Raw genomic sequence first — 16364 nt, forward strand, 5'->3', positions numbered from 1 at the left:
TTCCTTCTCCGGCTCATTTTACAGATGAGGAATTGAGGCAAACAGGGTGAAGTGACTTGCCCAGGGTCATACATCTAGTTTGAGGCTGGATTTGAACTCAGGAAGAGGAGCCTTCCTGATTCCAAGCTCAGTGCTCCATCCATATGTAGCTTCCCTAGCAGAAAGGTTAGGGCTGGATAAGTAGATCTGACAGTCATTAGCGGAGAGATGATCATCGAATCTATAGAAGGTAAGGAGATGACCGAGGTGAGGCGAGGCCAAGGCAGGCCAAACCCCAGCACAGAGGCCTGTGGGAAACCCATGTTTATTGATCACAACCTAGATGAAGATCCATTAAAGGAGACTGAGAAGCTGCTATCAAATAGGTAGGTGGAAAACTCAGAGAGAATAGGGTCATGAAAACCTAGAATGAAGACAGTATCAAGGAAAGGAGGGTGGTAGACAGTGTTAAGACTGCAGGGAGGTAAGTGTGATTACAATTCCAATTTTACAGTTGAGGAAACTGAGGGAGACAGAAATCAATTGAGTTCCTAGTGTCACACAGTTAATCAGTTTCTGAGGTCAAATTTGAATTTGAGTCTTCCTGACTCCAAGCCCACTGGACCACCTAGATGCCCCCAGCTGCTCACCAAGCTATTTACTAGATTATTGCTTCTTACTTTTTTGAAAAGAACTAATCCAGTTGGTAAAGTGAGACAGTGATTGATAGGTACCAAGTCAATAATTCCCCCATTTGAATAACCATGGAAAAGAGCTATACAACTTCCCTGGGAAGTAGACAACTTGCTGGGACATAAAGATTCATCAAAATCTTTCAGAAAATCCTTCTGAGGAAGCAGCTCAGTATGATGAAATGTCGTGAGATTTAAAGGCAGAGAAGCTGAGTTCATGACCTGGCTCTACCACTTACTAGTTCTGCAACCTTAGGCAAATCACTTCATCTGTCCAAGCCATAATTTCTTTGATTGTAAATACTAATAGCTAGCATGTCTGCGGTGCTTTCAGGTTTACAGAACACTTTACAACTAGTATCTTATATGATCATTGCAACCCTTGGCATGGTTGGTGGGGGAGGTTCTATTGTTAGCCTCAGTTTTATAGATAATGAACTGAGGCAGGCAGGGATTAAGTGACAGCCCAGAGTCATAGAGCTACTAAATGTCTGAAGTCATTTTTGAACTCAGTTTCTTCCTAGCTCCAGGTCCAGAGATCTATTTGCCACCTAGGTGAAAATAACAAAAGATGCATTAATTCCCTCACAGGACTGTTGTGAAGAAAACACTTAATTGATAAAGTCTTAAATTGGTATTGAAAATTGGAGTTCTTAATTTGAATTGATATTTTTAAAATATGTACAAGAAAAAGTTTTCCAGAGAAAGGCACAGAAAATGATCATTACTACTATGGAGTAGAGAATCTAGAAGTAAGATTTATCCAGCACTTACCAAAGTGCCTGGTACATAGCAAGTATTTAATAAATGCTTGTTGATGGATCAGTATTTCCAGAACTGAGTTGTGAGATTTGTCTGTAGGGACAAAACATTGAAGAATGAGAGATGATGTGAAGAAGAGACCACTGGTAAGTGTACAGGAGAGGTGAGTAGGCAGATGAGATGGATCTTCATAGGTCTAGTGGCAGCAAGAGGATTCAGTTCCAATATTACTTCTCTCCTTTCACTCAGGAGTTTTATCTCCAGGAACAAAGAAGATGGAGGTCTCTGACCTAATGGGAAGGCAGAATGAGTCAATTAGATGAGTCCCTAGTATATTGGTAGAATTTTCTTCTCCAGAGATCTAAGCACCTGTTAGGGTTAATAACCTATAGGATCATCAAGAGTCAAAATTGATCTAAAAATGAACTTTGATTTGTCTATGATTCTAATCTTAAGGAAAAAGCAAGGTATATCTATGTCATTAGGATTATACCTAATTTTTAAAATTCTTCTTTCCTAAAATCTAGTATATGGTCTGCCAGTCAACAATAATTTACTAAGTACTTTGTATGTGATAGGAACTTTTCTAAGCCCCAGGATACAAAGAAATACAAATGCATGGTCCCAGCCCTCAAGGAGCTCACATTCTAACAGGAGAGCCAACATGCAAATAACTATGTATATACAAGCTATATATAGTATGCCTGAAAGGTAGTTGCAGAGAGAAGAGATGGGTGTAAAGGTGAAAGGGAGGAGACCCGGAAAAGGAAGAAGGTGGGAATTGAGCTAAATTTTGAAGGAAGCCAAGAAGCATAAATGAGGAGATCATTCCAGGCATGGGGGAAAGCTAGGGGAAAGGCACAAACTCAGAAGGAATATTGTGCATGAACAAGGCCAGTAGATATCTAGTCGTATTCTGTATTCCCTTTTCTTAATAGTAGTGCTTTCTTTAATGTAGCAATGTGACACAGTCCCAGTCATTTCCATTTGACCAACCAGGCTTGCAGTCTAGGTGTCATCCCAGACTCCTCACTCTCACCCCACCCATACCCAATCAATTGCCTTTACCTATATAATATCTCTCAAACATTCTCTCCTCTGATACTGTTACCACCCTGATGCAGGCCTTTATCACCTCACCTCTGTATTATTGCAATAACCTCCTGATTTGGTTTTCCTGCTACAAGGCTTTCTCCATTCCAGTCCACATGCTCCATTCATCTCTCAAAGTTACTACCTTCATAAAACTCAGATCTGACCATGGCATCCCCCATTTAATAAACCCCTGCCAGAAAGTAGATTGTTCTTACCAGATCAGTACTTCAAGCAGGTTTACAATATCAAAGCTGGCTGACAAGAAGCTGACTACCTTATTTGTAATACCCAAAATCAGTTTGATGGGGTCCCTAGTTGCTCTGTTCCAAATCAAAATATATTAAGCAACTTTCAAAAAATTCAAATGATATCTTCTGTGTTCTTATCTGTTTTGAGGAAACTATTTCAAGGATACCAGGATTATTTGCTGAACAGATTGAAAAATTTGAAAAGATGACTCTCTCTAAAGAACAAGAGGCTAGCAAAGCAATTAACACCTAGGCTTGATGATTCTCTATTACTAATTTTTAAGTAGGTGTCTAATGCCACTTGATGGAACAAGAAAGTCTGTAATGCTTACATGACAATGTTCCAATAATTTATTATAATTTATATCCATGAGTAATGTTCAGTTTTCTCAGTTTGGTGATCCTGGCAGTGTGGAAATTGCATCCACAAACACAGAAAACGGGTTCATAGATATAGAATTGTAAATCATTTAGTTCAACCCTCACATTTTATAGATGAGGAAATGGAGGCTTAGGGATGCCTAATATTGCTTGAGTTTTAAGCATCAGGCCAAGTATGTGAATCCAGGTCCCTTGATACCAAAAGCCATTGCTCTTTCTACCCTGCCATATCCTAGGATTTAGTTGCCTGAGGAACATCAAGGTTAAGTGACTTTCTCAGAATTACTTGTCCAAGAAACAGGAAGGTAAAATCATTGAACCTATACTCTAAGCCTTTCTCTCTTGATATATATCAAAGATAGGGCCTTGTTGCCATAAATCAAGAATACATGGTCATCTTTCAGCTATAATAAGGCAAGCAAGAGAATATTTTAGTGGCAGAAGACCTACCTTCTGAGTAATCCTGGGAAAGAGAAACCTAAGTGGAAGACAGATGATCTGTCTCTTCCCTTCATAATTAAAGGGCACCAAGGCACACAATTCCCACTGTGGAATCTTTAGGCTTTGCTTCAGCTCTTAAAGAGGTTCCACTACTATAGAAGTGATACTCCCACTATACCTGTTCAATTCTGGGTACCACATTTTAAGAAGATCATGGATGAGCAGGGAGAGCATCCAGAGGAAACAACTGGGATGGTGAAAAGCTTCAAGTTCATACTATATGAGGGTCAGTTGAAGGAACTGGGATGTTTATCGTGGAGAAGAGATTTAGAGGAGATTTGATAGCTGTCTTCAAGCATTTGGGGGGCTGACCTGTGGAAGAGAGATTCAACTTGTTCTATTGGTCCCTAGAGGGCAGAATTAAGAGCAATGGATGGCTAATGAAGTTACTTCCAGCTCTGAAATTCAGTGATGTGATTTTTAGTATAAAAATCTAGGAATTCACTTTGACCTGAGCCTGAAAATGCAAAGGAAGATCCTTTAATAAGCAATATGCTAAAAATTTATACTAAAATATTTTACCTCCATCTCCCCTCCCTTTTCTATTTCCCCCAAGCACTAAAAGGGAATAAATGTTTTCCAGGTTTGCGGAGGACATCTCCCAAGACCAGCCTCATTTCCTGGATGGAATCTCAAAGCTGAACATCACAGAGTCTGGGGTTCCTTCTCAACTGTTGGTACATGGGTCTTTGGCTTTCCCTCTTGGATTTAATCCCAACCTTGACTGTTCTGTGGCAGGAGCCCACTATGGCCTAGGTCGAGTGATAGTTCTTTCCCAGGATGGCTTGCTCTTCTCTTCTAAATTGGGCCATTTTCTGATCAAAGCTATTCGCTGGCTGAAAGGAGACCAAAAAGGCAGAATTGGAGTGACCCCTAAATGTGAACACCTATTCCACAGGCTCACTAATAATGGCCTGAATTGTAGTTTAGAAAGCAAACTGACTCCTGACATGAGTGTTTACTGCTGCACTGCCTATGATGACAGTGAGGCAAAGCAAATTCTGGAGTTTGTGGCAGAAGGAGGGGGGTTGTTGATTGGAGGCCAAGCCTGGGCGTGGTCCCATCAGAACCCAACCAAATCTGTTTTAACTGACTTTGCTGGCAACCACATTCTTAATCCCTTTGGAATATCCATCCTTAGTCAACATGTAAATAACAATCTGTTTGATTGCCCTAGACCTGGGCAGAGAAGCTATCACTTCCGCTTGGCTATGGCACAGTTCTTTGAGGAGGTGGAAAATAAGAGTGGAAACTTCCTGAGGGATTGGCAAGAGAAGCTCATCAGGGATTATTCAGCCTTCCTGAAGATCTCTACAGGAGAAATTCCCATATATGACTCTGTACACCGAATGTTAAAGAAAGTGATAAAAAAAAATAAGCTCCCCATTGTCAACAATGACAAACTTTTGTTCAAAAACTTCTGTAGCAGCACTCTGCTCCGCTTGGCCTCTGAACTGGCCCATGTCAGGATGGATTTTACTTCAGAAATCTACAGATTAGGGTACAACACTTCTATCCTTCATTCATACTCACCAGCAGCCTCTATCAACACGGAAATGAATCTCACCAGTCACAGTAAGAATGGATCATTGGTAGAAAGCTGGGGGAGGGAAGGGAGGAGGGGAGAGCTGTTCATGGTAGGAGGGTAAGAGGAAGAGAGGGCAGCGATCAGCTCATAGTGCATGCTTGGAAAAATGATGTAGCTGGATGACCCCAGAAGGACATCCTGGAGATATATTTGCCTTAGAGATAGTCTCAATTGTGTTGACCCTTGGAGATCATGAGGATTCTGGATTATGCAGAGATGGTGGGGAGCATACAGATGTGTAAAGTATGAAAAATTTTGAGACTTGGAGAAAGGGTGAATTAGGGACTTTTAGAGGCTATGTGAGGACTCTGGATGGGAAGGGGAAATCAAAGAATCACCTGTCCTCCTGATTTTCAGGTGGTGATATTTGGAAAAGTACTGGACTCTACCTCCCTGAAGGCTGCACTCTAAATATAACAATACCAAATTCTGCTTGCTTCTGTAACATAAAGGTAACTTCCCCAAACATGCTATTCATATTTGGCTTATTTCTTACATACTTCTATATGGCTATAAATGACCCTTGCTCTTTCACCCAACAGCTATAAACACAATAAACACATACCCTACACTTTAAATGACCCACTGACTTCCCTTCCCAACTACAACCTCTTCCTTGGGAGTCATTTCCACCACAACTAGTTCTCTCTTGTCTAGATAGGCATACCTTTTTTCTTTGTCTTTTTAATCACCTGCAATTTAGATTTTTAGGAGAATCATCCTTCAAAGACATAGACCATCACCAGGAAAATATTTGTGTTTAAAAAATGGGTTTTGTTAACAAAGATTAGCTTAGGATGCCTGAACATGCTGTAACATTTCTCAAATATTTTGCAGTTCACTCATCTCCTATTTAGGTGGGGTCTAGTGCATTATGCATAGGTAGTATCTATCCAATATATATGACTAACACACTTCACTGAGTGATGCCCAACCAATTGCATTCCCTAACCAAGATATGCTACATTCTTCATCCACTTTGTTTTTCCTGAGTGGAGTCCATAGCCAAGTGTTTTTTGACCATGGATTTTATTGAGGAGGATACATTGTGCTCTGTGTTTGATTAAATCATCATAAAGTAATCTACCAATTAGACCATTTGAAGAAAATTTCACTCTCCATGAGGAATCCCTCTTCTACTTGGAATACAAGGAGGACAAATATCATCCATTACAATGGAAAACAATTTGGTTAACATTTCTTTCTATTTTCATACTTTATTTAATACTAATGTTCAAAGTACCATTTGACAATGTCATCTATGTAATTTCTAGTAACAAAGTATCATTTACGATTTTAACAGATACATGAGACACTTCATTGGATGGGAGGCTTTAAGACTATATTTTATTTTTCTAAGTCTAATATGGTGTTCAAAGCCTTTGCAACTTGGTATAATCTGCCAAACCATGTGGTCTTTTGGCGTGGTCACTGAGAAAACCCAAGTTTTCTACATGCCACCATGAGGCATTGTTAAGTCTGGCTTTGCGGAGGTTGAAACTATTTTGACATTTTTCAAGACTACTTATTCACAAAGTGACTTGTTCCCCAGCTTTGTTTCTCACTATTTGTAGAGAGACTACATATACAACTCCTTCTCAGCCACACACATACACACAAAGACATATACATATATGTCAAATTCAATATGCTTCATATTTTCCCCTTCTGGCCACCCAGGTACAAATTGGCTGCCACAGTGATGACCTTTCAGAGCACAGTAAGACAGCCAGAGAACCTGTAGCTGTTTACCAGCATTACTTGGATAAACGAGATAACTCAATCTCCAGCCTCTTGGGTGGCCTTGTCTATATCATTGTTCCCAATGGCTGTTCCTTGGGAAATACATCTGTCACCTTCACTGGAGCTGTACCTGCCCCTTACTTCATACTTGGTGAGTAAAGGTCACAAGGGAGCCAAAAAATAGAGATAGTCAAGTGGGAGTTACAAGCTGGATAATAAACAAGGTGAACATCATGGGTTGGTAAAGATTATGTAACATGGGCATTTTGGAATGAAAAAGGGATAGATCTATGCTTGATAGAGTGGAAAGGAGACCGTATTTGGAGGAGCTTCCTGTGGGACCAGGAATAAGTCACAATCTTTCTGGGCATCAGCTTCCTCATTCTAAAATCACTTAATGTTCTCTAAGAACTCGTCTAGCCCTCAATGCCAAGATCCCAAAATTGAAGGAAAAGGATGAGGGAGCAAAGTAAGCTCTTTGGCATATGTTGTATGCCCTGTGTGCTTTTTCCCTAACGGGGTGCAAACTTCAAACTTTCCCAGTGGGTGGGGCAAATGAAGCACAGGACCCATAACCTCATGATCTCTGTTCCCAGGAAAGACATCTGTGAAGGAATGGAAGAATTCTATCCTCCACCATCCAGTGCCATGGGGGGAGTTGCAAGCAGAGAGCATTATCCTGACAGTGCCAGCTAGAAATCTACAATATCTAGAGAACCCTGAGCCAGTGCTCTACCTCTGGAATAAGATGACAGAAGCCATAGCCAAACTTGGAGCCAAGGCCCACCCCTTTCCTCGACATGAGAGAATTGTGCTTGATGAGCAAATCTCACACAGTAGGTACTCAGGAGCCTGGGATAGAGAATAATCTAAGCTAGCAGGGAGTGAGTGAGTGAGTGAGCACTATTCATTCAATGAAAAGATATTGGTCACCTTGTATGTGCAAGGCATTGTCACAGGAATGTGAGAGAGGGGGGCAGGTGAAAGAGAGAACCATAGGACCGTAGATTTAGAGTTAGAAAGGATAATAGAGGCCATCTATACCAATGTCATTTATTTTGCAGATGAGGAAATTGAGGTCTGTAGAAGTTAAATAATTTGCCTGAGGTCACATAGGTCATAGCCGGTAGAATAAGAAAAGCTGAATCCTCTGACTATAAATTTCTTTCCAAGAGACATCACTGTCTCCCAGAGAGGGAAAAGTGGTACATTACCTCAAATTCAAATTACGTGTTTCTTTTAAGTTATTAGTATGAAAACTAGACATAAAGCCAGAGTAGGTTGATGGAAAGAGTGCTGGATGGAAATAAGCAGACAGGTTTAAGTCCCACATCCTTTCCAGATAGGAATGACCATTGAGTCTGTTTCTTTATCTACAAAGTTAGAGGGTTTTGATTAGACAATCTCTAAGAGCACTTTGTGTGTATTTTTACGCATATTTTAAAGGCTTGTTATTCTAATTATATTATCTTCCAAACCTAGAAGCTGTGTAATATATTTCTGGGGGATACAGGAATTTATAGATAGGGCAAGGGGGAAATGGAATGCTCATGAAGTAAAAACCTTGGGATAAGATACATTCTGTTTTTAAAGATGGAACAATTTAGTTGAAGAGATTAGGCATACACATTTATTTAAATGACATATAAGAATAAGTGTCCTAAGGTAGTATGATCAAGTAATTGGTACAAACCCTTTTTCCTTCATTTGGTCCTCTTCCTCTCACCTTCTAAATGTAGGCATTTTCCAAGATGTTACCCTAGTTCAGGGGTGCGGGACCTGCTGCCCTGAGGCCACATGTGGCCCTGTAGGTCCTTGAGTGTGGCCTTTTGACTGACTCCAAGTTTTACAGAAGAAATCCTTTCATAAAGGAGATTTGTTAAGTTTGGATTCAAGCAAAAAGCTGTACATGAGGACCTAGAGGGACATGTGTGGCCTCAAGGCTTCAGGTTCACAGCCCTAGTTCATCTCTCTTTTCTCTAAAAACTACCATCTCTAAAAACTTGGCAATTACTCCCAGTCCCCTAGCTTCAGTTGCAACATCTAAGCAGAAGACTTCCAAAAAAAAAGTCCTTTAATATCTTGTCCAGCTCTAGTCTCACATGTCTAACTCTCAGGTGGGTATGTCTATGTGAATACCAATAGATGCAAAACTAATGTCATCCTCTTTTCCTCTAAATCTTCTCTTCCTCTTAATGTCCTCATTTCTGCTGATGAAACCACTTTCCTCAAGTCAGCTCAAGCTTAGGACCTTAAATCTTACACATCTTTGACTCAGCCTTCTTCTATACCCAAACATCCTATGAAGTTCCAAGCCATGCCAATTCTTCCTCCACAATAGCTCTAACATGTGTTCTCTCCTCTCTGCTCTTCTTCCTAGGCCAGACTCTTCTCATCTCTCAAAAGGACTATTGTAATAAAGTAAATTCCTTAAAAGATTCCCTGCCTCCAGTTGTCCCCTCTCCTTTCCAATTCATCCTTCACACTGATGCCCAAGTAGTTTTCCTAATGTAACACTCTAAATATGTCACTCATATGCAAAGTCTTCAGTAAGTCAAAATCTCAGATGGTCTAACACAGGTCATCCTCAAAAAAATAGGAAAATTCTCAGAAAGTTCTGTCCAGGACACTGCTATCTCTGGCTTGGTGACAAATCACAAGGTTTGTTGGATTTTCTGTTAAAAAGGGAGTCAATTAATCACCTAATCAAACATCTTTAGTTTGCAAATGTAAAAACTAAGGCCAAGAGAAATTAGGATGATGCAAATAAGAGGTGACAAATCATCCTTTCCTTGGTGTTCTCTATGCACAAGACCTTAGACAGCTTAGAGCATAGCCTGATGAATGCAACTTCTCCAGGGATTAATATAACAAATGCGAATACAAATGCAAGCACACAAGGAAACCAAACCCCAAGAGCCATATTATTCTGTCATGAAGAGATGGCACCTGATTCTCTTGCTTTCGCTCCCTCCAAAACACCTTGACTTTCCACTGCGACCAAAACACAAGCCAAGTGTTTCCTTTCTTTCCTTCCAAGCTCTCCTTCCTTTGATATGTTGCTTACAAACAACCTCAGAATGAGGGCAAAACTGGTGCTCTCTCAACAGAAGCTGCCCTTCTCCCTCACACATCAGCAGCCCTGACTAACTGAGACCACAGAGGCCATTGTCCAACAAATAGTGTAATATATAAATTTTATTAAAGTAGAAAGATTACAATAAATATAGTCTTTATCCTGGAATTTAAGACCATAAACAATCTGGTTCTAACCTGCTTTTCTAGCATTATTTCATACTAATCTCCTTTACAAACTCTAATTCATTGTTCCATGCCTGGAATAGGAAAAAAAATATTCTTCCCCCCATTTCTACTTTACAAAATGGTACCCTTCCTTTGAGATCCTATTTCATCCATGGAGCTTTCCCTGATCTGCCCAACTGGAGCTGCTCTATCTCTCCTCAAATTTCTTTTTGTTCTTAACACTTCTGATACCTTTATTTGCAGCAGCATGACTTCTTAAGGATTCTCTCCCCAACAGAATCTATTCTTGTAACAAAGTGCAGCTAAGCAAAACAAAACAATTTGCCATGACATGCCATATCTAACTATTGTAACATATCTAACAGTACACAGCAGTAGCCCACTCACATGCTGACAGGAAGAGGTGTTTTTCAAAACCAGTCCTCTGAAGCAAAGAGTGGTCATGACTTTGATCAGTTCTGACATATTTTTCAGGCATGTTTTCTTAATTTATTGAGGTCATTTTGTAGATTGATTCTTGTTGCTTCATTCTACATTAATTCATACAAGTTTTACTTATAAGTTTATGCAAACAGTTTCTTTGAATCCTAAATATTCATCCATTCTTGTAACAAAATAATACCTCATTACATTCATACACCAAAATTTGTTTAACCATTCTTCTATTGCCTTCTACTTCTCTGCCTCCACATAAAGTGCTGCTGTAAATATTTTTGGAATTATGGAAGCTTTCCTCAGTCTTTGACCTTCTGGAGACATATGTTCAGTAATAATGATATTATTGGTTGTAAGAGTATGTAGAATTGAGTGACTTTTCCAATATAAATTCAAATTGTTTTTCAAAATGTCAGACCAATTCCAGCTCTATGGATTTGTCAAAAGTATGCCTGACTTTCCACAGCCCCTCAAGCATTCACCATTTTCACCTTTTGTCTTTGTCAGTTTTTTCTATTTAATGGAATTAAAGCTGTTTTAATTGTCATTCCTCTTATTTATTAATGGTCTGGGCCAGGCATGGGAAACCTGTGGCCTCGAGGCCACATGTGACCTTCCAGGTCCTTCGATGCAGCCTTTTGACAGAGTCCAAGTTTTACAGAACAAATCCTTTATTAAGGGGATTTGTTCTATGAAATTTGGATTCAGACAAAGGTCCCCACTTGAGGACCTAGAGGGCCACATGCTACCTCAAGTCCACAGGTTGCCCACCCCTGGACTCTGTGCATTCTTTATTTAGTTGCTGGTAGTTTGCATTTCTTCTCTGAAAAACTGCCTATTTCTATCATTTAGCCAGCCACTTACCTACTTGATGTTATATCAGTTCCCTATACTGTTGGCTTGGATAACTCTGGTCAAGGGTATCTGCAGTGGAAATTTTTTTTTTTTTAAAAAAGTCAACTGCTTTCCTTTTCCAAGCTGCATTCATTTTGTTCATTTGAAAGTTTTGTTTTGTTTTGTTTTTAGATTTTAGATAAACTGTTTAAAACAATGTGATGTAAATAAATAGGTAAGTGGCCTTAGAGTCAGGAAAATATGGGTTCAAGTCCCATGTGTGACACATGCTAGCTGTGTGATGCTGGGCTAGTCATTTAATCAGTCTATGTTCTAGGTCACTTTTTAAGATACTAAGTTACAGAGAAAGAACTGGTCTTTTTTGGTAGAAGATTTTACTTTCTGGGAATTCCCTCTATATATGAAATCACAGATTTGGTTTTAAAAATATGTATTTTATGATCACTTCCATCCCTTATTTGGTTAAGAATTTTACCTTTGTCCATAGTTGACCTTCCTCAAAATTCTCACAAAATTTTGGACATCTCCTGTATGTGTGATTCAATCTGTCTTACATCATCTTGATTTCTGTGCATGTCTTATCCCCAATATTAGATTATTTAGCTCCTTGAGAACTTTCTCATCTTTATATTCCCAGTGTCTAACTCACTGCCTCGCACAAACTTGGTAATTAACAAATATGGGTTGAAATGAATAACTTGGAGGTAGAGGGGAAGAGAGTTTTTGTATATGAACTCTAACCCCTTTTTCTTTCCCTGAGCCTAGGTGGGATGCATGCAGGGTACCCTATCACGGGCCACCTTGGTACTGTGGATTGCCTGCTCTCTGAGGACAAAATAAGAAAAAATGGCTTATGGGGTCCCATCCATGAGCTGGGTCGTAACCAACAATGTAGTGCTTGGGAGTTCCCCCAACATACCACTGAAGCTATCTGCAAACTCTGGCCTATCTATGTGCATGAGACAGTTTTGAACATCTCCCGGGACCATGCACACCCTGCATTGAGATTTGAAGAACGGCAAAGAAGATTGAAAGAATATCAGAAAAATGGGGCTTCCTTGTCAATGTGGTATGACTGGACAGCCTTGGAGACATATCTGCAGGTACTAGATTTGAATGCAGATAGGAAGTAGAGAACCCTCAGCTGAGGAAAAATCCTCACATCTGTGGTTCAATTTGGTGCCCCTGAGAGATTTCCCTTTTACCCACCCAACTAGGCCAGGGGAATGATACTTGGTCTGGTACAAGTTTGAATTTGTTGCATGTTGCTGATTACCTCTCTGCACCTCTGGAACTAATGACCCCAGAGCTGAATCCCAAACATAATGAGAGATATAAATGAATAGATGGAAAGTAGTTTGAAAAGTTGGAGGGGGAAGAAGAGTGCAGGTCAGGGAGAGGTTGAATAGGTAGGTAGAATAAAAGGATCAGATGAATGCCAGTGTTACATAGTGGATATATAACTGAATTTCCAGTCAGGAAGTCAAAAGTTCAAGTTCTACTTCTGACACCTACAAGCTATGTGACCCCTAAACAAGTCACTTAATCTCTCAGTGCCCCCAGAGAACTATTTAAAACTATAAACTGAAGAGTAGTTGAAGATTCACATTATATGTAGATGTTTTTAGTTCATTACAAATCTCCTGAAACTTTTTAGAAATTTTACCTCCTTACTTTTCCCTCAAATATGAGAGATCACCAATTTCATTTTATAGGGAATAACTTGAACAACTCTCCGTGCTCATGAAATCACTGGCTCTGTTTTGCAGTCTCATTTTCCACATTATTATGTGACTTCTCTGGAGGTCTTCATTAAGGTGGGACAGAAATCTGACCTAGTCTGTTCCAGAGAGTTTCCAAGAAAATTTTAGGGATATTTAGCCCTGGAGACCCCCCCCCCCCAGGAGGAGAGTCTACAGAGTGCGGTAAAAATAGCACTGAATTTATAGTCAGGGGACCAGGCTTTGAATCCTAGTTCTGTCAGTTACTACCTCCTTGATCTTGGACAAGTCATTTAACTTCTCTGGATCTCAATTTTCTCATCTGTAAATTGATGAAGTTTGTGCTAAAGTCCTTTAGAGTTGTAATTCTCTGATCATATGGATGAGATAATCTGGGATCACCACAACAGCTATAATCCAGGAATCAAGTACAGAGCAGAAGGGTACCATTCAGAATACATCACCCAGTAAAAGTAGTAGGGTGGATAAGATAACCAGAAGATTTATAGGAAAGCTAACACTCCCCATGAAGCAGATGAACCAGAATATTACTGTTGGCTAGTCAGCACATTATCTTTGTATTAAGGAAAACTACTTGGAAAAAACCAACTGACATTGCTCAATGAACTCAATAAGAGAAAGAGAAATTGAAAGTCCTCAAAGGATATTTTCATGAAAGCCTGATGAGCATTCCTTTTCGACACAAGTTGTGTGTGTAGGTGTCAGAAGTAGAATGTGAACTCAAATTGCTTGCCTTCTAAAAGGGGGAGAGGGAAGAGAATTTGAAACTTGAAAATTCTTTAAATGATAGTTAAAAATACTTTTACAGGTAATTGGGAAATATTTAATGAAATTTTTTAAAAATTTAAAAAAATACTTTCTGAGGAGAGTTCCATCCCTGATCTATGAATTCCCTTAGGTCCAGGCACAATTTTAACTCCATGACATGAATGCTCCCTTCTTATACTCCTCAACCTGTCAAGTTTTTACTAAGATCTAGTTTCTAGGGTAAAAAATGGGCAGTAATATAAAATAGTACATGCTTGAGGCTGATATTGAAAAGCAGTCATCAGCATTGGAAATCCTCTTCAATGTGGATTTCAGAGTTCCAAGAGCCTTTATCTAGGTATTGCTTCATTATATATAGGAATGATGGGAACATGGAGCGAGAGAAAGGAAGCTCATAACTATCTCCAAAATGAATTCAACTATATCTGTATGCTGACTTGCCTGTTGGGAACTAGATACTTGATCCTGTTCTCTCTTCCTTTCAGCTGCAGGAAGCTTTTGGCTGGGCGCCTTTCATCCAAGTCTTCGAAAAGTACCAACAACTGTCTGGAGTGCCTGAGGACAATGACAGAAAAATGAATATGTGGGTGATGAAATTCTCTGATCAGGTGCAGAAGAATCTGGTTCCTTTCTTTAAGGCCTGGGGCTGGCCTGTTTGGGAGGAAGTGGCTGCTGAAATTGCCTGCCTGCCCGAGTGGAAGGAGAACCCTATGAAAATGTATGGCATGAGAATTACGGAATGATCTACAAGCCTGGGATGTGCCTAGAAAAGGATACTCCAAAAGCTCCAGTTTCTAATTCTTTGCCTTCACTCCTTCAGTCCTTTGTGAAATCAAATTGTTGTAGTAGACGAGGAAATTTTCTTCCCAATTTTTTCAGATAAAGGCTCAAGACATAGCCCAAAATGGTACTAAGATTATTCTCCATGGTGATTTTTGGGTGACTTTCGGGAGCTGACCACCAAATTCCTTTCTGATAGATGGTCTGGGTACTCTCTAAGTAAAAAGCTTAGTTATGATTGAGGGCCATCAGTTTGTTTCACTGGAGGAGATGCCTTTCAGAGTTCTGAGCATTCTGTCTGGGTTTTTCTTTTTGACTAGATATCCTAAGAGTCCTGGTTAGAGCTCTAAACTGAGATAGAAAATTCGTGTAAAAGAAGAAATTCACCTGTCTCATCATCATGGATAATTCACTCCCAAGCTCCCCATCTTCCACCTTGTTCTATGCAGTGGTGGTCCTCTTATTTCTCACAAAAATACTCAAAGTGACACTTATACCTCTGATGTGCCTTCAATTCAATTCCTCAACAGAGTCGTGCCATGACCTGATCTCTGAAGAAGTCTAGATCTAAATCCCTTAGCGACTAATTCTTCGCACTCAATTCATGTTGCCAGTTGACCTAGAGTATGTTATCCTACACATGTGAGAGGTCATTGCATTAGAGTGGGAAAGAATTAACTTAACCTTTCTCAGCAGGTCCCACATTAGTGAAGCTTTCTTGAGCACAGAGAGGAAGAGAATTTTTATCACATCCTACCTTATAGCATACTTATTCGTTTCTACGTGGTGCACTTTCCCTGGCTGTCTCTCATGCTTCAAATATTCTTCCTCCTCTACTCTGCACCCTGGATTCCTTCAGGTCTTAGCTAAAATATTATTTTCCATTAGAAGCCTTTCCCAATCTCCCTTAATTCTACTTCCTTCCCTCTCTGGGTTATTTCTAATTTTCCTATAGACAAATTGGAAATAATTTGTATCCAATTGTTTGTAGTTCGTTGTTTGCCTGTTGTTTCCCTACCTGGACTTTGAGCTCCTCGAAAGCAGGGACTGTCTTTAGCTTTTCTTTGTATCCTCAGCAGTTAACACAATGCCTAGTACTTAGTAGGCACTTAGTAAATGCTTATTGACTTACTGACCCCATATGCTCTACAGTGGCCCTTTGTGGAAAACCACAGTCATTGCAGGTTCAAAACTGTGGGTGAGCCACAGGGCAATAGACTGATGCATCACAACTACAGGTAGACGACAGCCTATTACCAATAAAGTCTGGTGCATGCAGAATCACTTCACTTCTCTGTGCCTCAGATCCCTCTTCTGTAAAAATGAAAGAGTTGGACTAAACAGGTCTCTGAGATACCTCCCAACTCTAAATCTATGTTACTATGATTCTGAGTGGCCTAAGGAAATGTATAAATGAAAAGAGCAGTAGAATGATCATGAAGAAAGAGTAAGGAATAACCTTGACAGCCACAGTACAGTACTAGTATCCAGAATTTTTTTTAAAAAATACTTAGAGGAAAATGCCCAGCCT

The 16364-nt window shown here is 39.8% G+C and overlaps 1 protein-coding gene across 1 annotated transcript; it reads left to right on the forward strand.

Annotated features, from left to right (window-relative positions):
- The first annotated feature begins 207 nt into the window (after positions 1-207).
- LOC118850974 (TRPM8 channel-associated factor 2-like) lies at positions 208-14796 on the forward strand. The gene is made up of 6 exons (XM_036760577.1): positions 208-365; positions 4242-5250; positions 6927-7140; positions 7586-7825; positions 12309-12646; positions 14539-14796. The coding sequence occupies exons 1-6, from the start codon at positions 208-210 to the stop codon at positions 14794-14796; spliced, it is 2217 nt and encodes a 738-aa protein (XP_036616472.1).
- Positions 14797-16364: the final 1568 nt, after the last annotated feature.

Source organism: Trichosurus vulpecula, chromosome 5, assembly GCF_011100635.1.
Source record: "Trichosurus vulpecula isolate mTriVul1 chromosome 5, mTriVul1.pri, whole genome shotgun sequence".
NCBI lineage: Eukaryota > Metazoa > Chordata > Mammalia > Diprotodontia > Phalangeridae > Trichosurus > Trichosurus vulpecula.

What these genes read in the sequence shown, in the direction of transcription:
- LOC118850974 (XM_036760577.1), top strand. Translation starts at nt 208, where the DNA reads ATGATCATCGAATCTATAGAAGGTAAGGAGATGACCGAGGTGAGGCGA. An exon ending in TGATGAGCAAATCTCACACA is followed by an intron (nt 7,826 to 12,308) that starts GTAGGTACTCAG and finishes CCCTGAGCCTAG; the next exon opens with GTGGGATGCATGCAGGGTAC. An exon ending in CCTTGGAGACATATCTGCAG is followed by an intron (nt 12,647 to 14,538) that starts GTACTAGATTTG and finishes TCTTCCTTTCAG; the next exon opens with CTGCAGGAAGCTTTTGGCTG.